Raw genomic sequence first — 27369 nt, 5'->3', positions numbered from 1 at the left:
TCCTATTCAGCAAATGTAATTCATTCTGGGGAAGGTTTATCAATCGGTTTGCAGTCAAGTACAATTTGTAAGTGATAGCCAGTCAAAACGCTGTGTTTTTCAACAGCCAGGAGACCCGGCGGTGTAGGATAACAACGCCACTTTCTGTTTGGCTCTTTAACTGTTATTCAATAACTAACTGGACCTTATGTTGGCGGATGTCAAAATGTCAGAAGGCATCCGGAATTAGGACAAAGTTGGTGGTGTTCCCGAGTTGTCTCTGTTTGCCGTCCAGTCTGCGAAGAACGTCACTGCTGCCTATAAATACCGCGGCGCCCCAACTCGCCAGAGTCTGTAAAGTTTAAAACCAGCAGCTTTGCAGCAATCTCCACATCTCTGCGCCGAACAGACAGAAACACCATGAGGAATCTTTGGGTCGATAGCACAGTCACATTTTATGTCCTGTGCATTGCATCTAAGGTGAGAGAAATTTTGTGCTCCTATTTTGCATGTTTGTACACACATAAGCAGGTACATTATTAGACGATGTGAGTTAGACTATTGTCCCATTTCAACAGTGAAGGAAATGCAAAAGGTTAACCTCGAGTAGATGGCAAAAGTTTGAATTTTTTCTGTGCTGGGGGCAATTCCACTGTAATGCATTTTTACAATAATATTGTAAGTGACTTCTCATGCAGCAGATATTTCTCTCTGGTTTACTGAATTGGTTTTAATTTAAAATGTTTATTTTCTTTTTGCTTGTGATTTACATCATCATTCATAATTATTCACGAGCAACACAATTTCCGGGATTGTGGAGGGAATAAGTTGTCTCCCCCCTCCCCCCCACCCCCCGTTCTCCCAACTCTCACTTTGAGATTAAGCACCAGAATGGTAGTTTACTCACCTCACAAAGTGCAACATTGGCTCCAGTTGTTTTCCCCCACAGCTCTGTTCCTTTCAGTGGCCAAGCCACCTGCCTCCTCACCGATAACATTTTGATGGCTGCCATCTTCTCTTGCAGGTTGCTGCCCAGCTGTGCCCCTACCCCTGCCATTGTCCCCCGACTCTACCCCTCTGTGCCCCAGGAGTCCCTCTTGTTGTGGATGTTTGTGGTTGCTGCCGGGTTTGTGCCAAGCAGTTGGGAGAATATTGCACAGGGGTGGACGTGTGTGATCCTCATCAGCATCTGTTCTGTGATCAGACCATCAGCCTCTCTGGGACCAGAGGGATATGTACCTGTAAGTTTATTTATCAATGAATGGCCATCCTTAATTGTGCATACATTGGAAAGAACCACAAGATTTTATAAGAAGGCTTTCAGCCATCCAGAATTCTGTGGTCATTGCATTACCTTGTCCACTGTTTCTTATAACAGCTAGGTGTTAAAGCAAGAATACCATGTTAAGTTTTTCATGCTAAAACATTTCAAAAGCCTGTGACATTTTTATTTGGGTCAGATGTTTTCATGGTGGTATTAGCTGTTTAAGATCCACTATCAAACACAGTTTAGCCTTTTTAAATCATCCATTAAATTGATTTGGGCTACAAGTGATTATCTTCGTGGAGGAGGTCAGTCTCTTTGAATCAAAACAGCTCCAAGAGGACATTCCTGGCAATGGAAGATCAGAAACTGGCCAACTCTCTCTGACTGATTCGGTAATCTAATATTATGGGTGGAGGGGCAGGCAGCTGATGGATGGGTTGGAATGGGAAAGGCAGTCAGTGAAGAGGTTCAGTTCACTTTATGTTTTACTGGTGAGGTATAGAGTGCCTATTTAGGTAGAATAGGCATTGAAATAATGGGTCAGGGCTGTGTGGAGGTGGGGTTGGAGTTGATGGCTCTGGAAAACAGCAGAGAACTATGGCAGGGCAGCTCCCAGAAACATTGACAGAGTGCTTTACAGTGGGGAACATCCCATACCAAAGAGGATGAGCCAATTCTGTAGGTTAAGAGCCCAAACTGGGGCATTTCTCAAAGGAAAGGGATTTCCCTGTTGGAAATGGAGTGGAGCTATGACTCTAGTTACATTTAGTGAGGAGTGGGATCTGGGTAGGTGTGCAGGGGACTTGGCAGGCAAAGCTACCATGTTGCCCTAAATACATCAATGCATATATAGACCGTCAGCCCACATTTGTACACTGACAGGTGATGGTCATATATCTTCTAAGCTACAACTTCCTAAATTGAGCAGAACTTGGCTCCCTGGAGGTTAGGACTCTGTTACAGCCAGTGAACATCTCAGCATTCACTGCTATTGAGCCTATCAGATCCAGGCCTTGTCGATAAGCCTCTAGGCAACACACGGGTTTTGTGACCTTTCGTGCAACACTGTGACTCTGAATGGCTTCTGCCTGTGCAGCAATGGATACAATGGTCTCCAGATGCTGTATCACAGCTGGCTCCACAAGTGGTCAGAGGATTGGCCATCACATTCACACTGGAAAGGATGGGCTTCAAGCTGCATGTGATGCGTTGTCCTATAGTGAAATTGGGCACTTCTTGAGCATCTTACTTTGTGTGTACAAAGTTAAAAATCACACAACGCCAGGTTATAGTCCAACAGGTTTTTTTTGGAAGCACTAGCTTTTGGAGCGCCGCTCCTTCATCAGGTGGTTGTGGAGGACACAATTGTAAGGCACAGAATTTATAGCAAACATTTACAGTGTGATGTAACTGAAATTATACATGGAAAAATACCTTGATTGTCTGTTGAGTCTGTCATCTGTTCGAATACCACAATAGTTTCACTTCTTTCATGTATAAATCACAAAAGCTTTTTTTAAAAGTTGCATTCTCAGGTTGGCTGTAACAATTGGTGTAAGCTAGACAAGGTGTTGAAGGTGTTAGCCCCCTGTGTTCTCTGTCTATGCCATGATGTTTAGATTGATTCTAATCTAAAAAGTGAGATAACAGAGTTTTACATGAATTCATGCAGTTTTTGAGCAAAGTACAATGTAACTCTGCAAGTACAAATTCACCCCACAAAATATATGTGTGCATGTGAGTCTTTGTGTCCGTTTGTGTGTATGTCTGTCTGGGTGCATAGACAGAGAACACAGGGGGCTAAGACCTTCAACATATTGTCTAGCTAACTCCAATTGTTACAGCTAACCTGACAATGCAACTTATAAAAAAGGTTTTGTGATTTACACATGAAAGAAGTGAAACTATCATGGTATTCGAACAGATGACAGACTCAACAGACAATCAAGGTACTTTTCAATGTATAATTTCAGTTCTGTCACATTGTAAATTTTTACTATAAATTCTGTGTCTTACAATTGTGTCCTCCACAATCACCTGATGAAGGAGTGGCGCTCCAAAAGCTAGTATGCTTCCAATTAAACCTGTTGGACTATAACCTGGTGTTTGTGATTTTTAATTTTGTACACCCCAGTCCAACATCGGCATCTCCAAATCAGGATTACTTTGTGTGCTCATCCATTTTCCTCTGTATGCCACTCCATCATGGGCTTTATCTGAGTTCTATGCAACAGAGTTCATCTGCTCCCTTGCCCTCCAAGGAGATGGCAGAGGAGTCTCCATTAGCCACCTGGCTTCAGCCAACTTGTAACTTCTGACACAAGCTCTTTACTAGCCTCTCATGTAATTCTTCTATCTGAGCTGGTGGATGTAATATAAGCAAAGATCAACTCATATGTTTAGTGCAGTTGTTAGTCCTCCTCCTGGGGCTGCTGTGATTAGCCAGGCAGCAACTCCTGTACATCCAAAAGCATAAAATCATACAGAGGGTTGGAATGAGGGGAGTGAGAGGTCCTTGGTCATACCAGCTGCTGCTGAAAAGTCATGCCATTATAGAAGAATGTGAGTGAGATAGGAGTGGAGGTGACGCATAAAACAACAACATAGCACCATTCTGAATGCTTTTGGGCTTTTCACACTGGTTAGAAAAAGGGCAGCAAATTGTTGGATGACCTTAAGTTTATAGAAGATAAAGAAAGAAAGCCTTGCATAAAAAATATATATATAGAGAGAGAGAGGTTCAAGACTAGTGGGTGTCTCAAAGTCCATGAAACACTTTTGAGTGTAGTCACTGTTGTTATGTAGGAACTCTGGCAGCCAATGAGTAATTAGATTCCCTACAGAATGGAAACAGGCCATTTGGCACTCCACACTGACCCTTCAAAGAGTAATCCACCCAGACCCATTCCCCTACCCTATATTTGCCCAACTAAAGCACCTAACACTATGGGCAATTTAGCATGGCCAATTCACCTGACCTGCACATCTTTGGATTGTGGGAGGAAACCCACACAGACAAGGGGAAAATGTGTAAACTCCACACAGACAGTCGCCCAGGGCAGGAATTGAACCCAGGTCCCAGGCACTGTGAGGTAGCAGTGCTAACCACTGAGCCACGGTACCATCCTAATGTGTTAAGGACCAGATAATCTGATTTTGGGATATTTGATTTCAGGATAAATATGGACAAGACTCTTGAGATATCTTTTCAAAATAATGCTGTGGATATTTCATGTCCAACTAAGAGGCCAGAATGGGTCTTAGTTTTGCTGTCTTATCAGGAAATGGCACAGCACTTCTACCCTTACAGCACTCCCTTGTTCCTGTAACAGCCTTGATGTTTCTGCTCAAGTCCTCCAGTGGTTCTTGGACCCACAACCTTCAAAGTCAGTGTATACTCAGATACCACTGACAGAGGGTAATATATAGATCAGCCCGCACTAGTGCATTGGAATAGTCTATTGTGGAGGTTTCATGAATAGGTGAGGTGGGACAGAGAGTAGTTGGGCAATGTTAGATACAAAATTATAGCTTTTGTGATGATATGGATATGTGATTACAATCTCATCTCTGAGGTTAAATGTGACACAATGTTGCAAATAGCCTGACTTAGGTCCAATCAGTTGTTATGATTGGATCAGCACAACTACTGCTCCACATGTGTGAAACTCAAGGGATGAAGACATGCTTGGCCACCATTTGTTCCTTGTCTGCTCCCTTGCATTTGATGCCATCTTGTCCTGAAAGAGTGAGGGAAGAATATCAGTGATTGAGGTAATTGTTAGAAAGCTGTAGGTATTTGGAAGCAGTGAGATTTAGATGAGGCTGATACCATTAAAAGGTTTATAAGTTATAGTAACTATTGTCAAGTTTCGATCCTGAGTTGGAGAGACTGTTGATGGGCGACTGGATGCTATGATACATTGAGCAGAATGAGAGATTGATACAATGGCACGTAGGAGACGCTATGAGAAAACATATTAATTTATCTTGACAATTCACATTAGCTCATTGAGCTTGCTCTGGCACTGCTGCCACATTCTCAATGCCAGATATTTTGCATTGACCTCTCTAATCACTTACTCATATTTCTTCATAGGGCAGCATTGAGGGTCTTTTGGCTCCCTGTGAAAATGTAACATAACTCCTCCAGGACTAAGGCCTTTGGTGATGCTTATATGAACTCTGTCTCTTCACCAGTGTTTGATTTCCTTTCCCTCCAGTTGCAATTGTGCCAACCAGCAGCAGCATCTTTTATTTAATGCAGCTTTCCTTTAAAAGAGACAAATTGCTTTTAGGCGCTGGAGGCTAGTTGGCATTGTGTGCATGTTTGGAATTCTGCAAGGCTATTCTGTTGTGCTTGCGGCAGCCACCAGCAAAAACAAATACGGTGAAAGTGAGGTGGCAGCTGCTGCAACAGAAACAAATATGGGCCGATTTCAAACTGTGACCAGTCCCCTTTCACAGCATGAAAATGAACCTGAATGAACTTTTTTTTAGATTAGATCATATTCCTTACGGTGTGGAAACAGGCCGTTCAGCCCGACTAGTCCACACCGACCCTCCGAAGAGTAACCCACCTAGTCCCATTTCCCTCTGACTAATGCACCTAACACTATGGGCAATTTAGCATGGCAATTCCCCTAACCTGCACATCTTTGCATTGTGGGAGGAAACCAGAGCACCCGGAGGAAACCCACGCAGACCCGGGGAGAACATGCAAACTCCACACGGATAGTTGTCCGAGAATGGAATTGAACCTGGGACCCTGGTGCTGTGAGGCAGCAGTGTTAACCACTGAGCCACCGTGCCACCCATAAACTAGATTTCAACTCTTTATGTATTTGTTTAATTTTGGATTATTGTCATATGTTCTGTTTTGTGACTTAATCCACCACAATCTTCACTGTATCTCCTGTCTGACTCAGCTGAACATAAACATTTATGAGTTCACATGCAATTTAATCCAATGCTAGATTTTGCATTGTCCAACATCAGCCTCCAGACTCTCTCTAGTGATTAATTTTTATCAGTCTTTTATTTCATTTAGAAGCATACTTAATTAAATTATTGTGATCTGTATTCTCAAAGAATCTTGGTGTTTATTTTTGAAGCAGCAGACCACATGTCAAGGTTTATTTTTTTTTGTTCGTATTGGTATTTCATCTGGAATTTCCATTATCACCATGAATATTGGAATACTACAACTTTTATTCATAAATTTAAGAGGAATTGTTTGTTGTTTCATTGTCAGTAAACTTCTTTTAGCTGGCTTCTTCACAGTAATCCAACACAATGCTTTTGTGTTCTCTAATACACAGCAACATAGTTCAAAATATCAACAGAACACTATTAATTTATTTGCTACAATTTTTAATCAAATACATCAACACATGACAACACTTTATAAAAGTAACTTAGAGTCATAGAGTCATAGAAACATACAACATGGAAACAGACCCGTTGTTCCAACTCGCCCACGCCGACAGCTACCCCAATCCAATCTAGTTCCACCTGCCAGCACCCTGTCCATATCCCTCCAAACCCTTCCTATTCATATATCCACCCAGATGCTTTTTAAATGTTGCAATTTTACCAGCCTCCACCACATCCTCTGGCAGCTCATTCCATGCACACACTACCTTCTGTGTGAAAAAGTTGCCCCTTAGGTCCCTTTTATATCTTTCCCCTCTCACCCTAAACCTATGCCCTCTAGTTTGGACTCCCCAACCCCAGGAAAAAGACGTTGTCTATTTATCCTGTCTATGCCCCTCATGATTTTATAAATCTCTATAAGGTCACCCCTCAGCCTCCGACGGTCCAGGGAAAACAGCCACAACCAATTCAGCCTCTCCCTATACCTCAAATCCTCCAACCCTGGAAACATCCTTGTAAATTTTTCTGAACCCTTTCAAGTTTCACATCTTTCTGATAGGAAGGAGGCCAGAATTGCACGCAATATTCAAAATGTCACCTAACCAATGTCCTGTACAGCCGCAACATGACCTCCCAACTCCTGTACTCAATATGACCAATAAAGGAAAGCATACCAAACGCCTTCTTCACTATCTTATCTACCTGCGAATCTACTTTCAAGGAGCTCTGAACCTGCACTTCAAGGTCTCTTTGTTCAGCAACACTCCCTAAGACCTTACCATTATGTGTACAAGTCCTGCTAGGATTTATTTTCCCAAAATGCAGCACCTTGCATTTATTTAAATTAAACTCCATCTGCCACTTCTTAGCCCATTGGCCCATCTGACCAAGATCCCATTGCAATCAGAGGTAATCTTCTTTGCTGTCCACTACACCTCCAATTTTGGTGTCATCTGCAAATTTACTAACTGTACCTTTTATCCAAATAATTTATATAAATGACAAAAAGTAGTGGACCCAGCACCAATCCTTGTGGTATTTCACTGGTCACAAGTCTCTAGTCTGAAAATCAACCCTCCATCACCACCCTCTGTCTTCAACCTTTGAGCCAGTTCTGTATCCAAATGGCTGGTTCTCCATGAGATCTAACCTTGCTAACCATTCTCCCATGGGGAACTTAGTTGAATGCCTTACTGAAGTCCATTAAGATTATGTCCACCGCTCTGCTGTCGTGAATTCTCTTTGTTACTTCTTCAAAAAACTCAATAAGTTTATGAGACATCATTTCCCACACAAAGCCATGTTGACTATCCCTAAACAATCCTTGCCTTTCCAAATACATGTACATCCTGTCTCTCAGGATTCCCTCCAACAATCTGTCTCTAAGGATTCCCTCCAACACCACAGACATCAGACTCACTGGTTTAAAGTTCCCTGGCTTGTCCTTACTGCCCTTCTTAAAACAGTGGCACCACGTTGGCCAACCTCCAGTCTTCTGGCACCTCACCTGTGACTATCAATGATACTAATATCTCAGCAAGGGGCCCAGCAATCACTTCCCTAGCTTCCGATAGAGTTCCAGGGTACACCTGATCTAGTCCTGGGAATTTATCCACTTTTTTGTGTTTCAAGACATCCAGCACTTCTTCCTCTGTAATATGGACATTTTTCAAGATGTCACCATCTATTTCCCTACATTCTGTATCCTTTTCCACAGTAAACTTTGCTGCAAAATACCCAATTAATATCTCTCCATCTCCTGCGGCTCCACCCAAAGGCCGCCTTGCTGATCTTTGAGGGGCCCTTTGCTCTCCCTAGTTACCCTTTTGTCCTTAACGTATCTGTAAACATCCTTTGGATTCTCCTTAACCCTATTTGCCAAAACTATCTCATGAACCCTTTTTGCCCTCCTGATTTCCCTCTTAAGTATACTCCTACTGCCTTTATACTCTTGTAAGGATTCACTCGATCTATCCTGTGTATACCTGACATTTGCTTCCTTCTTTTTCTTAACCAAACCCTCAATTTCTTGGATTTACCTTGTGTCTTTAAGTTAGTGAAACATCCCATGGCACTTGTTTGTTTATCAATCAAATTTTACACCAAACTATGTATTTTAAGGTAGATATCCAAAGTATTTGTCAAAAGGTAAGTTTAAAGGAGCATCTTTGAGGAAGAAGGGAGGATGAGAGAATGACAATGGTAATCTAAGAAAGAAAGGGGGATGAGAGAATGACAATGGTAATCTAAGGGACCATCACCCATGCTTGTTAAGTAGGTTGAAATTCCCAGGAATACTGAAAAGTGCTATCAAAATGCAAACTATATCTGTGTGGTACAAAAGCATTATGATTATGCACAATGTTGAATTATCTGTGTGTACTTCTCCACCCAAATCTACAGGCATTCAAGTGATAAATAAGGATTTTGGTGTTGGAATTGCTTGTGGTCAATGGAAGACAAATGATTTGCTTCTTTTAGAAAGCTTACAGCTGTCCAGAGAATCTTTGTGTACTTTTGAGCAGCAATTTACAGTCATAACGACAAAGCACATAGTGCCCTCTACAGGAGATGTGGGCCTGTAAACAAGGCATCCATAGCATCTTCTCAGCCAAACAAATTAAAAGATCCTCACTCTGATATACAGTGCTGAAAATGTGTTGCTGGAAAAGCGCAGCAGGTCAGGCAGCATCCAGGGAACAGGAGAATCGACGTTTCGGGCATAAGCCCTTCTTCAGGAAGAAGGGCTTATGCCCGAAACGTCAATTCTCCTGTTCCCTGGATGCTGCCTGACCTGCTGCGCTTTTCCAGCAACACATTTTCAGCTCTGATCTTCAGCATCTGCAGACCTCACTTTCTCCTCCTGACATACAGTGACCAATTTTAATTTATTCAAAATCACCTACTTGTAAATTGATGATGTTGGACTTTGAGTTTAAACCAGGACATATAGGTTAGAATATTTAATTAATGTAAAATAATCCAAAGAAAGCATACTTAAGAGTGAGAAAGGTAGGATTGCGAGAGAGATAAAAAGACAGATGGAAGAAGTAAACTGAACTGTTAAGCTTGTCTATTCCTCTAAAATCTCCAAAATTAATTAAGATTTAAAGGAATAAGATTCCACACTTCTCAAAATAAAATTTCAACACTATAAAGGTTTTGTTCATAATTACTTAGCAGATTGCTAAAAAATGTGCACTTTGATAAAGAAGCCATGCCTTCTTCTGTACCCATACTTAACTAATGACTGCTTAGTAAATACTGCAGATGTCCCTTGTATTATTTTAATGCTATTTGTTGGAAAGGTAACATTATATGAATCTTCTGGAGGAGCAGGGAAAACCAGACACCAATTTCCAGATTTTTGCATTTCATTGCACATGTGCAGGTGTTTATTTACTCTGAAATACCTTGGGAATACTAACAGCCTCTTGTGTTGCAAATTTCAATCCAAATTTTGTAAACAAATGGCAAGACATAGGAGAGCCCTGATTTCTGCAGTAAAAAAAACTTTTGACTGTATCAATGCCCAGCATTTTCAAAGATTAAATTTCCAGCAAACACATTAAAAGAAGTTACTGTCTGAGTTGGTCTGTTCCTCCAGAGGATGCATGTTAATTGTACTTCACCGGGAGGTCTGCTGGAATGCTCTGCATTAGGTACCCATGGGATCCTCACCAGATTCTGAATACAAGACATGTTTTTGCTCATTGAGTGTAAATTAAAAGTTAATGACATGACAAACAACCTCCAAGGCATTCAAATCCAAATTCCATAAAATGTTTTCTTTCAACTTTTTCCAGAATCGTTTTCTTTCACTTGCAATCCAATTATTTCACTTTCAGTGTATGGTTTGACAATTGATCAAAAATTCTGGCATTCACTTACTGTTTTAGCCTCTTGCATTGAACTATGGTCTATTGAGTATTTGGCAATCTGGATGATAAGCTACTCAGTGTTTGTTTTCGTCACACAACTTGGTGGTTTTCAGTTGGGAGCACTGTTTTGACTTCCCAATCTAAAAATCTCTTCAAGTTTTGTTGACAAGTTTAAGTGTTGTGAACATCATTAGTAACCACAAATTCCTTGCAGTTATTATAATTTAAATTAATGAAATGACATAGACTATATGGTATTGTATTTTTTAATATATTAAACTATATTATGGTTATGTATAAATGTGATTTGAATTACGAGCATTTTTAAATTGTGTCTAGCACTTGAAGCTGGAACATGTGAATTCAATGGGGTGATCTATAAGGATGGTGATGTATTCCAGCCCAGCTGTAAATATCACTGTTGGTGCTCGGATGGAGGAATTGGTTGCATCCCACGCTGTAGTGAAGACGTTCGTCTGCAGGGTCCAGACTGCCTTTACCCAAAACGTGTTGAAATCCCAGGGGAATGCTGTCCTCGTTGGATATGTGAGAAACAAGACAATGGTATCTTTGGCGATGCTTTGGCAGGTAATTATTTGGGATTCTTTGGCAACAAATATCTTTGGATTTTGCACCAATTATTAGGAACTGTGGAAGCTAGTTATACAGATTGATTTGGTTGGCAGATCAAATGATCAGTATAGGTATTCTTGATGTACTTGATGCTGCTTAGTACTCATCAGTGCAGCAAGCTAAATTTAGCTAGTTCGGTATGTCACATAAACATCTCTATAACATTAAATAATTAGATTGTTATGACACAGGGACGGTTCATCAAATTAAATTGACCTCACTATCATTGGATTCACAACGTAATGAAATTAAGGTATTCATTGGCCCTCAAAATTGCACCATTATTCCTACACCGACTTTAAGAAGAACAGATTGCAGATACATATAACTTATACAGAAATTACCAATTTATTATTCGTAATGTGACTTTAGCATGGCAAAGCTAAACAACAAAGTAATCTACTTAATGTCTATGATTTAATCTACTTTATCTATGTGTGTGAGTGGGGGTTACAATCAAACAGACACAGTTAAGGGATAAATTTAAAAGAAAACAATTAAGAGCTGTAACTGGCCAGTTTGACAACCATTTCAACGATGGGTATGAAGCCTTTAATTCAGGCACATCAGATTGTATTTTGCTTGAATTCCAATGTCACTATTTAATGTAAACAGCCACCCGAATGCTTCAAGGAAAATTGACTTATTTCTTATAAAGTGAGATTCTTTTTACAGAAAATTGAATAATTCTTTAACTGAATATAAAACTAGAGAGATAGTAAAACTCAAACACAGCTTCCCAATCCAGCAGCTTCCACTCAGCCTTTTCCCCAAAACACCCAGTCAAAACCAATTCAATGATTGGTTTATCTTTCCTTTTGTAACTTTTGCATTGATTTATCAGCCCTCTCTGATTAATCAATGCAACATCCAACATGCTGCCAGTCTTTGAATATAACACATCCTGGTATTGCAATGATTGCCTTGCTCTTAGAACAATAATTAACCTGGAATTATCTTTCCAGGCCAGTTCCCATATACACACATCAGTTTGCTTGTTCTTTCTTTTTTTTTCACAAAAAGCTGCTGTTCAAAATTCAAAGTTCTAATTCTTAACTTCAGCTGACAGTTCCAAATCAAAAATAAGAGAAAAAAAAGGTGATGGTCTCAGCAAAATGTATACTCTTGGATGACAGGCATTTATCCTTACTGTGTTGGTTGACTGAATTATCTGTAATAATCTATGTAATTTAACAATGTGGCTGGAAAGGCAAATGCCCATGTATACTTACAATGAAAATGTTAGCTGTTTCTTTGGTTATTCAATATTTAATTGATGACCCCTCCATATAGTACAAACACTATAAAAACAACCTTCACTTCTTAGGCCAAAAAGAAATAAACAATGTGGGCAGTTTCACATTTAGATAAAAATCAGGATTAAAGTCAAGGAGGAAGTATTCGGAAGTGTGCACTAACACTTAGTTAATGTTTTTAAAGGAGAAATTGGAAGAGCAGATGCTGAGGTATAGTGATTTAAAGAAACAAATTGGAGTATTCAGTCTCCAAACAAGCAAAGAGGGAACTAATGCATTGAGAAACACAATGTTTTAGAGGAAGAATTGGGGTTGGGGAATGGGAATGTAAGGCAGGAACAAGTTACAGAAATAAATAAGTAGGCAGATGATTTCACCTTGAAGCAGCATGTTAATATGGAAGATGAGAGCATAGAGGACAAATTCCTTGAGGATTTGAGGCAATGATTCAAGGGCAGGAAAAGAAGCCATTGCTAGGGATGGACAGGCTATGATCAGATAAGTGGAACTGAGAAATTAGCAGTACTTTGGGAAATCAAAACCATGTGTTGAAACCAATGGATACCAAATAGCTTGTAAAACAGAAGTCTTGATAATTAATCAAAGCTTTTGAAGTTGGTGACACAGACTTCTGTTTACAAACCCTATCAGTAGCATCCCCAGAGGTAACCATATATGCTAGGTCCGACAGCAGATTGCTCTCCATGCTGGAATGGAACTGTTGAACTGTCTTGGAAATGCTCCCGTGACTGTTGGCAGGCCCTCCTATAATGTTGACAACTCCTAATTCAGGTCAAGGAGTACTCTTCAGTAGGATGATCCTCTGGATTTGGCAACTTGATCGTCTTCACCGGGGACCTGCCTTGGCCTCTGCAAAATGAGGCCCTGAGCTGCTCTTTCAAGTGTCTCCTGAAAAAGCATTTGATAAAATGCACATTACAGACTTGTGAGCAAATTTAGAGGTCCTGAATAAAAGGAACAGCAGCAACATAGATATGAAATTTGCTGTATGATAGATAACCAGAAGTGGCTGATTAATGGTTGTTTATGGAGCTAGATGAAGGATTATAGTGGAGTTAGGTTTTAGGGCCGTTGCTCTTTTTGCTATATGTATTAATGCTCTGGAATTTGGTGAATAGGACACAGCTTCAAAGTTTGCAGAAAGCATGCAATTTGGAAGTATTGTGAACTGCGAAGTGGATAATATTTAATTTCAAAGGATGTAGCCTAGTGGAAAGGACAGAGAAGTGGCAAATGAAATTTAATGTAGAGAAGTATGAAATGGTTCATTTTAAGAAAACAGAGGCAATATAAAATAAAAGTATAATTCTAAAAGCGTTGCAAGAGCAGAGGTACCTGGTGTATCTTGAACATAAATCATTAAAGGTGGAGAGAGTGATTAGTAAAGCACACAACATCTGGACTTTATCAATTGAACTTTGAACACAAAAGCAGGAATTTTTGTTAAACCTGTAAAAAAAATATTGGTTTGGCTGCAGTTGGAGTATTATGTCCAGGACAAAAGTGAAGGCATTCGGGAAGTTGCAGAAAGATTCATGAAAATGAGGATGAGGAACTTTGGTTACATAGATTGACTGGAGAGGCTGTTCAGTATGGAGAAGAAGACTGTGAGGGAATTTTAAAAATATATTTGTAAATGGGTGTCAACAGCATTTATTGAGATAAACATTGGTGGAAGGATTGAGAACAGAGGGTACAGATAATTGGTAATTGGCAAAGAAGGAATGGCACCATCAGGAAAAGATTTTTCACACAGCAAGTAGTTAGGATTAGGAATGCACTGGCTGAGAATATGGTTCAAACAGGTTCATTGAAGGTATTCAAAAAGGAATTTTATTATAACCTGAAAAGAAAGAATGTGTAGTGCTATGTAGAGAAGGTAGGGCAGTGGCTCAAGTGAATTATTCTTTCAGGAAGATAGGACAGGCATGACGACCTTCTTTTGTGCTGTAGCCATTCTAACATTTAATTACCATTATATGTAAATCATCCTGTGCATCCACTGGGTACTCCTCAATCCCAATTGAAATGTCAATCTCTGAGTAGATGTATGAGAGATTTGAGACAGTGCTTCTTTAAGAGGCACTTCCTCTGCCAATCTGCAGCTTCTTGTTGATAGAATGAAGGGCTAATTGAGACAGGGAGAACAACAAGGGTTTCTGTGGGTTTAATAGTTCCCAAAGTTGTTGAGAATGTTCGGTATTGAAGTGCCACACAGTTTACATTCAGGATTGTGTGAGAAAAGCAAGTGATAGTATTAGGAAAGGCAGATTTCTTTGTTGACTTGCCTCCATCAATATTTTCAGCAACTCACTTGCCCAATTCCATGGGGTGTATCTTTGCATCTTACTTAGTATGTGCCCAGATGCAGATGATCCTTTCTCAAATTTTATTCATCACACATGTGCTTTTGCAAAGAGTTGAAGAACATTTTTTTAACTTGCTATTCAGCTATTTAGGGCTTTTTATCTTTTATTCTGAGAGTGAATAGGAAGGCAGAAAAACTGATTTGTAAACTTTAAGCAAATAGCTACAGTAAGAAATTATAACATGAATTGATAGCCTTCAAGTTATGAATTCAGGAATGCTCGTCATAACTGCTGTAAGGACATATGCAGAAGGTAAATGACACTTATAAGGATGCAGCTGGAGTCTTGAGCTGCTGTGATTGGAGGAACATTAGTCAGAGTGAAGGGAGGGAAAAGCAGTCAATGTATGTGAAGAGGGATGAATAAATGGGTAGGTTAGGATGGCCAAACATAAAGCATGACACTCCATCAGCTGAGACTGGTGTTAGAGGGAAACAATTGAATTATAGATTATTTAATATAACATTTGTTGTCGGGAAATTGCTAGAATCTATAATTAACCACAGGGTAACCTGAACATCTTAAAATGTTTCAGCTAATTGGACACAATGGATTTTTGAAGGATAGTCCATCCCTGAAAATTCCTGGCTAAAGTAGTGGACAGACAAGAAAGATTTTATCCCTTCTTGAGGTTTGGCCATCAATGGCAAGGCAAGCATTTGCTACCTATTCCTAATTTTCCTTGTGAACATGATGGCAGTGGTTTAGCAGCACGATTTGCAGGCTGCTCAGCTCAGGTGCCTGGTGCTCATCTACCCCAATCATTTTTTACTTTCTTTTTCTTTCTCTGCATTTTCTTAATGTTTACATTTAATATCTTACCTTTTTTAACTTCTTCGGATGAAGGCATCTTCTCCCGGTATGAGCCCAGTGAAGAGGAGCCTTCCAGTCCCAGAGGGACTGTCTCGGCCTGGTTTGGCAAGTCTAGTCCTGGCATGGTCATCTCTTTGGCAGCAGCTTCTGGGTATTCCTACATTCATCATCTTAATCGACTTTTCCTGAAGTGAAATTGACCTGAGATGAACTGTCTTAACATTTTGCTTATTTTCTATGACTTCTGTCATTAATACAGGTGATGTGGTTTGGTGACTTACAAAACTTTTTACGGGAGTGAGTAAGTTGCTTGATCAACACCCCATCCATCTCACAGTGAATGTTTAACCATTAAACATTCACTGTGTCCCATCTTGATAACAGCAACTCATCAAATGCACCTTCGACAGCACCTTTCAATCTTTCATGCTCTGTAAGTGCTCGAGAACTCTACCGCCTAAGAATTTTACCCCACCTCCACACACCTCCCCACACCCGCGGAGTTATACAGCAGGCTGACTTGGAAATATCAGGGTCACTGGAATCAAAACGTCAACTCTGCTTTCTCTCTAAGTGCTGCTAGACCTACCAAATTTTTCCAGCAAAATCTGTTTTTGTTTCAAGTTTCCAGCATCCACAGTTCTTTGTTTTATTTTACTGTTTCTTTTTCGTTGTTGTGCTAAAGTCCCAGAACTGTCTCCCTAACATTCATTACAATGCAGTAGTTCAAAAAAAGCAGTGTGCTGTTGCCTTCCCAAGTGCAATTAGGGATGCATACAAAGAAGAACAAAGAACAATACAGTGCAGGAACAGGTCCTTTGGCCTCCAAGCTTGTACTGTCACATTTTGCCCTTCCATTCTAAAGCAGGATCCATATCCCTCTATTCCCATCCTATTTGTGTATTTGTCAAGGTGTATTTTGAATGCTGCTATTGTATCTGCCCCCACCACCTCCTCTGGCAGCACGTTCCACGCACTCACCACCCTTTGTGTGAAAAACTTGCCTCTTAATCGCTTTTAAACTCCTCCCACACCTTGAATCTGTGTTACCTAGTAATTGATCCCTCCACCTTTGAAAAAAGCCTCATACTTCCCATTCTACTCATTGTCAATCACAATCATTTAAACTTGTATCAGATTCCCCCTCAACCTCGTGTTCCAGTGAAAACAAACCCAGTCTATCTAACCTTTCTTCTTAGCTAAAATCCCCCATACCAGGAACATCCTGGTAAACCTTTTCTGTATCCTCACCAATGCATCCACATCTTTCTGGTAGTGTGGTGAACAGAACTGTAAGCAATATTCCAAATGTGTCCTAACTAAAGTTCTGTAAAGCAGGAGCATAACATGGCTATCATTATACTTAACATTCCAATGAAGGTAAGCATGCCACAGACCTTTGTTACTACCTTATCTACCTGTGCTGCCACCTTCAGTGATCTGTGGACCTGCATACCCAGATCCCTCTGCATATCAATACTCCTAAGAATTCTGCCATTCACTGTATAATTTCCACCTATACTTGACCTTCCAAAATGCATCATGTTACATTTGTCCGATTAAACACCATCTGCTGTTTTTCTGCCCATGCCCCCAACTGATCTATATTCTGCTATATTCTCTGGCAATCCTCCTCACTATCCGCAACTCCACCAAGCTTTGTATTATCCACAACGTTACTAATTAGACCATGCACGTTTTTCTCCATATCATTTAACCAGATCACAAACAGCACTGATCCCTGTGGAACACTACTAGTCACAATCCTCCATTCCGAAAAGCATCCTTCCACCACTACCCTCTGTCTCCTATGACTAAGCTAGTTCTGTATCCATCTTGCCAACTCACCCCGATGCCATGTGACATTACCTGATAATAAATGATGACCACCAACCATGAATGAATTATTTTAAGAATTCCTAATGTTAAGATTTCCCAACTGCATTTGTTGATTTATTTCCTACAATGGTAACATAATTGCTTTATAAAGAATTAGACCTAAATATGCAATATTCTTATTTTTGACAGCCTATGTAAACATATGAGTTGTCAGTTCATTTTTATGACTAACTTTGAAATAAATAAGACTATTGCTTATTTTATCTTCAGCATACAGATCGGAGGTATTGTATGGAAGATATGTTTCCAATGTACCTTACAACTGCCCAGAGCAAAGCAGTGAGTGGAGTGCTTGTTCCAGGAGCTGTGGGATAGGAGTGTCTACCCGAATTTCCAACAAGAATGACCGTTGTATTTTGGAGACACAAAGCCAGCTTTGTATTGTGAGACCATGCCAACATGACTATGCAAATGAAGCTCACATGGTGAATAATAGTTTTTTTTAAAACCAGTTAGTAACAATGTTATTCATAAAGCTCATTGTTATAATATTATGGACAGGGATGAGAACCAGATGGGACTTATTTATTGTCCTCTTCTCTCTGCAAGAAGAACATTAATTTTAAATAGGTTACAATTTTAAAAATTGTAGCAAATTGTCTTAAGTATAAATCAGGAGGATTATTATACACAAACACTTGCATACAACACACACATGCACTCACACTTGAAAGGAAATAGCAAAGATAAAGAGCTTTGTAACTAGAAATAAACTAAAAGCAAAAGCTATTAATTATTGTGAATCTGAGTCTATTGAGGGTTCCTTCATTCAGGTGTAAAGTTGAGGCATGCCCAGATGGCGGAAGGCAGAATGTTGCAAAATTCCTTTAAAAGTTAGAGATGATGCAACAGATTGAAGTAACAGGGTTTGTCTATGGTTTGTAGACCATCCTCTTTTAAGTGAATACAAAGATTTTCCAGGAGAACCTAGCCCAGAGGCTGGCTTAGCTACCAGTCCAGAGAGCTGTTTGCTGTTTCAGATCCGATATTAAAAGCAGACTAAGCCAAGTGTCCAGAAAAAAACAGCTATAAAGCTTTTCAAAGAAAAGTTTTGGTCACATGATATGGTCCATGAATGAGTCAGTTTGTCGAACAAATCAAAATTCTTTATCTTTGGTCAAATCCATTGTTCACTTTCAAAGTGAGATGAAGCTGTTGGCATTTTTGCAGATATGAGTGTTGTGAGTCTAAGCTTGCTTTGTCTCACTATGTCTACAGGATCCATGCAATTAATAGGTGAGAAATTACACCAAGGATGTGTAATGATGGTTTCAAGTTTCTAAGGCTGTAACCAACTTGAAAGTAATATGATCTGTGGTGACCATTTAAGTCTAACTAAGTCCACTTTTAAAAATAATGAGAAATATACTTTATAGTCATTTGGTAATTTAAAACTTGAGTGCTTCTGCAAAGTGATACATTTTTCACTTCGCAAGAATACCAATTCAAAAGAATAATCAAAGTTGATACTATGTGAGAGAAGAGTGCTAATTGGTTCCAAGTGGTTTGCTATGAAAAGTATACCAATTAATGACGATTAACTGTTAACTGTTAGGCTCTGTTTAAATTTTAAACCAGGTGGCTTCACTCTGGTAAGGACATTGTTCTGCAAAATGAATGATCAAATGGCTTATTTTACTGAGAGAGAACAGTTACAATATGTTTACACGTTCTTTCCAAAGCCCTGTGATTAATATATGTAGCTTCCAGTACGCAGAAGAGCACGACAATACAAGTCCAACTGATGATCCTAAATTAGTTTTCATAAGAAGTTCTGGCACACTCAGGATCATCCAACAAATATTGTCAAATTGAAAAATCATATATATTTTGGATACCAATTTCACAAGTGCAGATTGGTACGGTCAGTATCTTACTTTTTGAATACAGTTGAAGGGATATTCATTGATACATTCTCCCAGTCTTTGGAATATATGGTCTACATATCTGGCAACACACTGGTATTGCAGATATGCAGCATATCACTTCAGTTGTGTGAGCATGAAAAGCATTGAGTCATCTCTGATAGCCCTGTTTCCAATTGCAGACCTTAAAGCCAATGGCCTGAATTTTACATCAAAAATAATGGTGAGGTTATCAGAGCTTGGAAACTGGACACTTAAATTTAGGAATCAGGAACTTGTTGTCTGAGTTGCTTTACTCTACCAGAAGCAATGCTGTTACAGCATCTGGCTGTGAAACTTGACATGGAAATACCTGGGAGGCCACAGAATTGGGATATTTATATCATGGATATGCTTAAAATGCCAAAGAAATCAATTGAAGTTCAAGAGAATTTTTAGGGATACGATAGATTTTAATTGATGACAAATAATCTCTCATGAATTGAGGATAAATTTTTACAAGTGCAAAGTTTAGTTTTTAATTTTTTAATCATTAACTTCAAAAAAGTTTTCTTTTGTCTCTTTTATGTCTATCTCAATTTGATGTTCTACTCCTTTTTATTATTTCCCATTCTACACCTGATTTGATATTGAATTGATTATTCTGATGTGCACTCCCCAGTTATGACTCAGTAAAGATTCTTCAGTCTGATTAATTAAGGACCTATTTTGTTGCTTGGTCTCATTGCAGGAGTAGCAGATCCTCTGTAGAGGCTATGTGTTGTTTTGGATCTCTAATACTTGCAGGTTCCTGCAGTGACAGACATTTTTTTTAATATGACATCTATGAAGTAATGAAACAGCCCAACACATTTCAAAAAGCAATAAAAAGCAAAATTAGACACTGATCCCTGTATGGTGACAAGATACCCAAAAGCTTGGTCAAAGAAGCAAGATTTAAGGAGCATCCTAAAGGAAGAAAGATAAAGAATGAATCAGGCAGGGTAAGGAAGGGCATTCCAGAGCCCAGGATCTAAGTGGCTAAAGACACAACCACCAAAATCTGGGATAGTGAAGAGGTTGGCATTAGCTGAGTGTGGATTTCTCAGACAGTTATGGGACTAGAAAAAGAATTATAAAGATAGTGAGGTGCAGGACCATGGATGGATTTAAAAACATGAATGAAAATTTAAAAATTGAACCATTATTAATTTGGGAACCAATGGAGCTCAGCGAGTTTAGGGGTGATGGGAACAAGGTTTTAGAAGGTATAAAGTTTCCAGAGGGTAGAATGTAGGAGATCCTACAGACATTTATTTGATTTGTTACTATTGGTAACAAAGGGATGAATGAGAATTTCAGCAGCAGATAAGCTGATGCTGACACTAAGTCAGGCAGTGTTACCATGATAGAAATAGATGGCCTTAGAAATAGTGTGTGAACCTGAAAGTTAAGTAGGAAAATAAGGTTAGAAACAGATGCCAGAGAGGACAACGAAGAAAGAAATAAGGAGGGAGAATATTAAAAATGAGGGTAAGCCAGCCAGTAATATGAGGAAAGAATGCAAGAGTTTCAATAGATATATAAAGGGCAGAAAAGAGGCAAAAGTGGACATTGGGCCACTGGAAAATGATGCTGGAGAAGGAGTAATGGGGAACAAAGAAATGGCTGAGGAGCTGAATAAGTACTTCGCGTCTGTCTTCATGGTGGAAGGCATGAGTAATATCCTAAAAATTCAAGCGAGTGAGGGGGCAGAGATGAGTATGGTGGCCATCACCAAGCAGAAGGTGCTAGAAAAACTAAAAAGGTCTGAAAGTGGATAAATCACCTAGAATAGATAGGCTACACCCCAGAGTTCTGAAGGAGATAGCTGAAGAGATAGTGAAGGATTTAGTAGTGATCTTTCAGGTATCACTAGATTCAGGGAGGATCCTGGAGGACTGGAAAATTGCTAATGTAACCCCCGTTTAAGAAGGGAGCAAGGCAAAAGACAGGAAATTATAGGCCGATTAGCCTGATCTCAGTCATTGGTAAGATTCTGGAATCCATTGTGAAGGATGGAATCTCTGACTACTTAGAAATACATCGTAAATTAGAGCAAAGTCAGCATTGTTTCATCAAGGCGAGGTCATGCCTGACAAATCTGTAAGAATTCTTTGAGGAGGTAATGAGCAGGTTAGACCAATGATAGCCAATGGATGTTATCTATCTGGACTTCCAGAAGGCCTTTGATAAGGTGCCACACAGGAGACTGCTGAGACTGCTCATGGTGTTAGAGGCAAGGTACTAGCGTGGATTGAAGATTGGCTGTCTGGCAGAAGGCAGAGAATGGGGACAAAAGGGTCCTTCTCAGGATGGAAGCCAGTGACTAGTTATGTTCCACAAGGGTCAGTGTTGGGACCACAACTTTTCATTTTATACATTGGAGGTATAATAGACAAAATTGGAGGTGTAGTGGACAGTGAAGTAGGTTACCTCAGAGTGCAACGGGATCTTGATCAAATGGGACAATAGGCTGAGGAGTCACAGATGGAGTTTAATTTCGATAAATGTGAGGTGCTGCATTTTGGAAAGGCAAATCAGGTTAGGACTTATACACTTAATGGTGAGGACTTGTGGAGTGTTGCTAAACAAAGAGACCTTGGAGTGCAGGTTCATACTTCCATGAAAATGGAGTCGCAGGTAGATCGGATAGTGAAGAAGGCATTGGTATGCTTTCCTTTATTGGGAGGATATTGGTTAGGCCACTTTTGGATTATTGTATGTAATTCTGGTCTCCCTCCTATAGGAAGGATATTGTGAAACTTGAAAGGGTTCAGAAAAGATTTATAAAGATGTTGCCAGGGTTGAAGAGTTTGAACAATAAGGAGAGGCTGAATAAGCTGGGGCTGCTTTCCCCTGGAGCATCAGAGGCTGAGGGGAGAACTTATAGAAGTTTGTAAAACCATGAGGGACATGGATAGGATAAACAGACAAGGTCTATTCCTTGGGTGAGGGTGCCCAGAACCAGAGGCACTGGTTTAGGATGAGAGGGGAAAGATTTAAAAGGGACCTAAGGGGCAACTTTTTCATGCAAAGGGTGAAATGAGCTGCCAGAGTAAGTGGTAGAGACTGGGACAATGACAACATTTAAAAAGGCATCTGGATGGGTGTAAGAATAGGAAAGTTTTAGAAGGATATGGGCCAAGTACTGGCAAATGGGATGAGATTATTTTAGGATATCTAGTTGGCATGGATGAGTTGGACTTAAGGGTCTGTTTCTATGCTGCACACCTCTATGACTCCACGACTCTATTGAGGAGGCAGAGAGGCTGCAGAAAGATTTAGACAGGTTAGGACAACGGGCAAAGAAGTGGCAGATGAAATACAATGTGGGAAAATATGAGCTTATGCACTTTGGCAGGAAGAATAGAGGCATGGACTATTTTCTAAATGGGGAGAAAATTCAGAAATCTGAAGTGCAAAGGGACTTGGGAGTCTTAGTCAAGGTTTCTCATAAGGTAAACTTGCAGGTTGAGTCAGTAGTTAGGAAGACTATTGTTGTCATTCATCTTAAGACGACCAGAACACAAAAGCAGGGATATACTTCTGAGGCTTTTTAAGGCTCTGGTCAGACCACATTTAGAGTATTGTGAGCAATTTTGGGTCCCATATCTCAGGAGGGATGTATTGGTCCTGGAGCGGGTCCAGAAAGGTTCACGAGAATGATCCCAGGAATGAAAGGCTTAACATATGAGGAACGTTTAAGGACTCTGGGACTATACTCGATGGAGTTTAGAAGGATGGGGGGGGGATCTGATTGAAATTTACAGAATACAGACCGGCCTGGACAGAGTGGAAGTTGGGAAGATGTTTCCATTGACAGGAGAGATGCGAACTTGAGGGCACAGCCGAAGAGTAAAGGGAAAAATCTTTAGAACAAAGATAAGGAGATACTGGTTTAGCCAGAGAGTGGTGAATCTATGGAATTCATTGCCACAGAAGGCTGTGGAAGCCAGGTCATTGAGTGTATTTAAAAAAAGATAGGTAAGTTCTTGATTGCCGGGGGGAAATCAAAGGTTACGGGTAGTAAATGGGAAAATGGGGTTGAGAAAAGCTATCATCCATGATTGAATGGCAGAGGAGACTCGATGGGCCAAATAGCCTAATTTCTACTCCTATGCCTTATGGTCTTATAAATCCTCCGACTATTGTCATGGAGTGGAATGCAGATGTTAGGTAGGGAACAGAGCTTGATTATATTTAATTGGAGGCAATTACTGCTCAGCCAGCACTGAATGTGTGGTAAGCAGTGTGATAATTTAACAATAATGCAGATGTTGAGAGAGGTAGTGGTGAAGTAGGATTGGGTATGGTTATTGTATATGTGAAAACTAATGCTCTGCCTTTAGTTACTGTTGCCGAGAGGTAAGATACAAAAGTACAGCCCAGTATAGATCCTTGGGGACAATTGAGACTGTACCATAAGAAAAGGAAACAAAGCCATTACAAGAGATACTCTGCAGTTAGATTGATAACATTGAAAGTGGAAGTTCCATTGCAAACCTCCAGAAAATCAGTAAATGTAATGAATCACTCTGTAATGCCTTTCATTTGTTGCTGACCATAAAATCAAGATCTGTAAAGCAGTCGGACTGTTTTTGTAAAGCTTTGGATTGTCTTTTCCGATGCTTCGCCTTGTAGAATGTGCTGTCATGTATGAAGATGAAGGAGTAAGGTCAATTATAGTGATAATTTTATTCTATTGCCATTGCAAAAATTACTTATTTTGCACAGTATAATTTAGCAACAAATCACAATTCAGATATATTTTCTAGCTGCATCATTGCTTATTGTTGTATTCAGTTTATATAATACAACATATCTTTATTTCAGAGAAGGAAGATTTGCAGGCCAACAACAAGGGCACCTCATCCAATTCAATTTGAATACAACAATTGTATAAGTGTTAAGGCTTACAGACCCAGATACTGTGGCTTATGCTCTGACAGACGTTGCTGCACTCCACATAAAACTAGAACAGAGCTGCTGGAGTTCAGATGCAATCATGGGAGGATTGTAAAACAGCAAATGATGTTCATTATTTCCTGTGTTTGTCATTATAACTGCTCCCATGCTTACAACTAAAGTGTAACTCACTAGAATACTGCAACAATGAGAGCAGATTATTTCCATACAAGATTTTCCTGTGTAAAATAAAGTGTTGCTATATTGAAGAGTTAAAACATTTAGAAGAGACCTTTGGCTATTGAATTACTTCTGTTTAAGAATATTCTGTGCATTCCTTTAATATTGAGTTTCCAGCACTAGTTAACATAATCTCACAGTAAAATAAAAATGGATAAAGTGAACATTTTCACTTACCACACATCAGCCACTAATTGCTTTGCAGAAATATTTAATTTTTTTGCCACTATATTTTGAGGCTGAACTGCTTAACATTGCAGTAATGCATGGAGAACCTTCATGAAAATGTTGGATGTTCAACTGACAACCTTAATAAGACCTGTTGAGGATGGTTAAGTCCTCACCCTAATATTCACTTGTTGGGCTATAAGCGTCCTCGACAGGATGACACTGGGCTGCACTGATTGCACAATGTAGGAGATTGCAGGAACACTGCTCATACCTTTCATTTAGCAGAATGCAGGTGTAAGCACTACGAAGCATGATAATAAGAGTAAGACACATCTGCTGCAGCATAATTGAAGATTAGACTATTTATCTCAACTTAATCAACAGCAATACAATAGTTTGTTACAGTTTTAATTAAAAATGAATACCACTTGCATGACTGTATACCAGAGGTGTAAGAGGATATATACTCTAAGCATTTGTGCTCGGGAGATGTATATTTTTATTGTAAATTTCTGTATATAACAGGACATGTTATCATCAAATACTTTTCTATAGTAATTAATGAAGTAACTAGCCATTGTAACAATGTACCTAACAAATGGTATGGAATGATTATGTCTGTGAATAAAGTGATGTGTAATCATTTATCTACTTAATTTCATCATTTTGCATAGAATCATTCTGAGTAACCAGTTCTAAATTTTCTTAACTTCCATCACTTCCAAATGAGTATTTATTTCTTTAATTTTTCTCAATGATTGGTAAATGTCTAATGATCTTCTCCAATTCCTGGACTTTACAAGACTGCATACTGACTTTTGACATCCACATATTAATTGTTAAACAGAGATATCAAGAAGTTGCTGTCAAAATTGGCTTGCCGTCATAGTGGCTGGTCAAAAGACATGGCATTGAAATACATGGAAGAGCAAAACTGTGAGATAGTTATGTGACAAATACGCACTAAACTAGAGAAAGTTATGGTTTTCCATTCAAATGCAATTTTTTTATTTTAACAACGGGATAATTCTTAATTACTGGGGCTGAACAGTTTCTTCTAAGCAAGTCTCAGTAAATATCCTTCAATATGATTGTCTGAGGACACACACAGCAGCTCGGTCTGTTTCCACTCATTCTCCATCTCCTGTAAAGGTTCTCAAAATGTTTTGATTCTAATTGAATGATAGAATCATAGAAACCTTACAGCACAGAGGAAAGCCATTCAGCCTATCAAGACTGGACTGGTTCTGTTACTGAGTGCCAATCTTTTGCATTTTTATTCATATCCCTGCACTTAATTTCTACCCAAATAATTATCCATTACCCTCTTGAGCGTCTCAATTGAACCTGCCTCCACCATATTTCCAGGCAGTGCATTCCATACCCTAACTCCTCTCTGAGTAAAAACGTTTTTTCTCAAATTAACCTTACTCGTTTGCAGATCACTTTAAATCTATACAGTATTATTCTTTTTCCTTTACGGGCAGGCACAGCTTCTCCCTATCCACTCTATCCAACTACACATTACTTTGAAAAGCCCTATCAAATCTCCTCTCCACCTTCTTTCCAAGGAGAACAGTCGCAACCTTTTCAATCTATCCTCATAACTGAAGTTTCTCATTCATCAAACCATTCTTGTAAATCACTTCTGTAGTGTCTCCAATGCTATTCACATCTTTCCTATAATGTGGTACCCACAACTATACATGGTTCTCCAGTTGGGTTATTGCAAAAGTTCAACATCACACTCTTCCTTTTACACTCTATGCCCCTATTAATAACGCATAGATAACTGCCTCCTCCACCTATCTTGCCAACGTCAATGACCTTTAGAATTATAACCTTATTTTGTATTGTCTTTCAGTGTTCTGCTAAGAAAGTGCATCACCTCACACTTCTTTGCATTCAATCTCATCAAAATTTTCTGCCTTCACCCTGTCTTCCACAATGGTCAGTTCAATAGAGTTTAGGTCCATGCACATACCCTGCAGACACTTAATATTCTAGACTTGGGTTTCCATGATGATTACTGTTGATTGGAATGAAGGCCAGATGGATCGCATGTATTATGAGATCCTTGATTGGGGTTATTAACCTGTTAATCAGGGAACCTTGGGGGACAGATATAAACAAGAGATTACAAATGAGACATTTTTCCTGCCTAGACTTTAGTTTCCCATGTAGGAAAAAACTCAAATCAATTTTTTTGCAGTTGTATTCTACTTTGCAAATGTGTTATATTGGAAGGAAAAATATAAACAGGAGATTCTGAGAGTCTCCTTATTCTGGGGACTGGCTCTGAGCAAGCTAGTCAGAGTCCATGTCCTGTACACGTGTAAATAAAAGTGACTTGGTGATGAAATACCTGCCTCCTTGGAATTATTTAAATTGCCAGCTGGAGGCAGCCAGTCTTTGTGTGCTGGAGCAACTATGGTGCTGATAATGTTGGTGGACTCCTCCATCCTTTGATCCAGTTTCCAGAATGCCTCTGACAAAGCTGCCTGTTGTTCCTGTTCCTATCTTCATTTTAATGAAGTTATGAATGACCATGACCATGAGACCACCTTCTGAGAAGGTGACTGGTCTCTGGCAGTTTTCTGAGTGCCAATGACCTGGGACATTTCTTCCTTGACAGCTAAGGCAATAAGTTGATAGTACTTATCAGATTGTTCC

The 27369-nt window shown here is 39.5% G+C and overlaps 1 protein-coding gene across 1 annotated transcript; it reads left to right on the top strand.

Annotated features, from left to right (window-relative positions):
* LOC122560089 (CCN family member 3-like) lies at nucleotides 1–25347 on the top strand. The gene is made up of 5 exons (XM_043710315.1): nucleotides 1–459; nucleotides 1004–1220; nucleotides 10843–11091; nucleotides 17705–17919; nucleotides 24214–25347. Exons 1-5 carry the CDS (start codon nucleotides 400–402, stop codon nucleotides 24463–24465), a joined length of 993 nt encoding a protein of 330 aa, XP_043566250.1. The 5' UTR covers nucleotides 1–399; the 3' UTR covers nucleotides 24466–25347.
* The last annotated feature ends 2022 nt before the right edge of the window (nucleotides 25348–27369 follow it).

This window comes from Chiloscyllium plagiosum, chromosome 20 (assembly GCF_004010195.1).
Source record: "Chiloscyllium plagiosum isolate BGI_BamShark_2017 chromosome 20, ASM401019v2, whole genome shotgun sequence".
NCBI lineage: Eukaryota > Metazoa > Chordata > Chondrichthyes > Orectolobiformes > Hemiscylliidae > Chiloscyllium > Chiloscyllium plagiosum.
The sequence above is the reverse complement of the archived record's forward strand: the minus strand, read 5'-3'. Positions and strand labels throughout refer to the sequence as shown.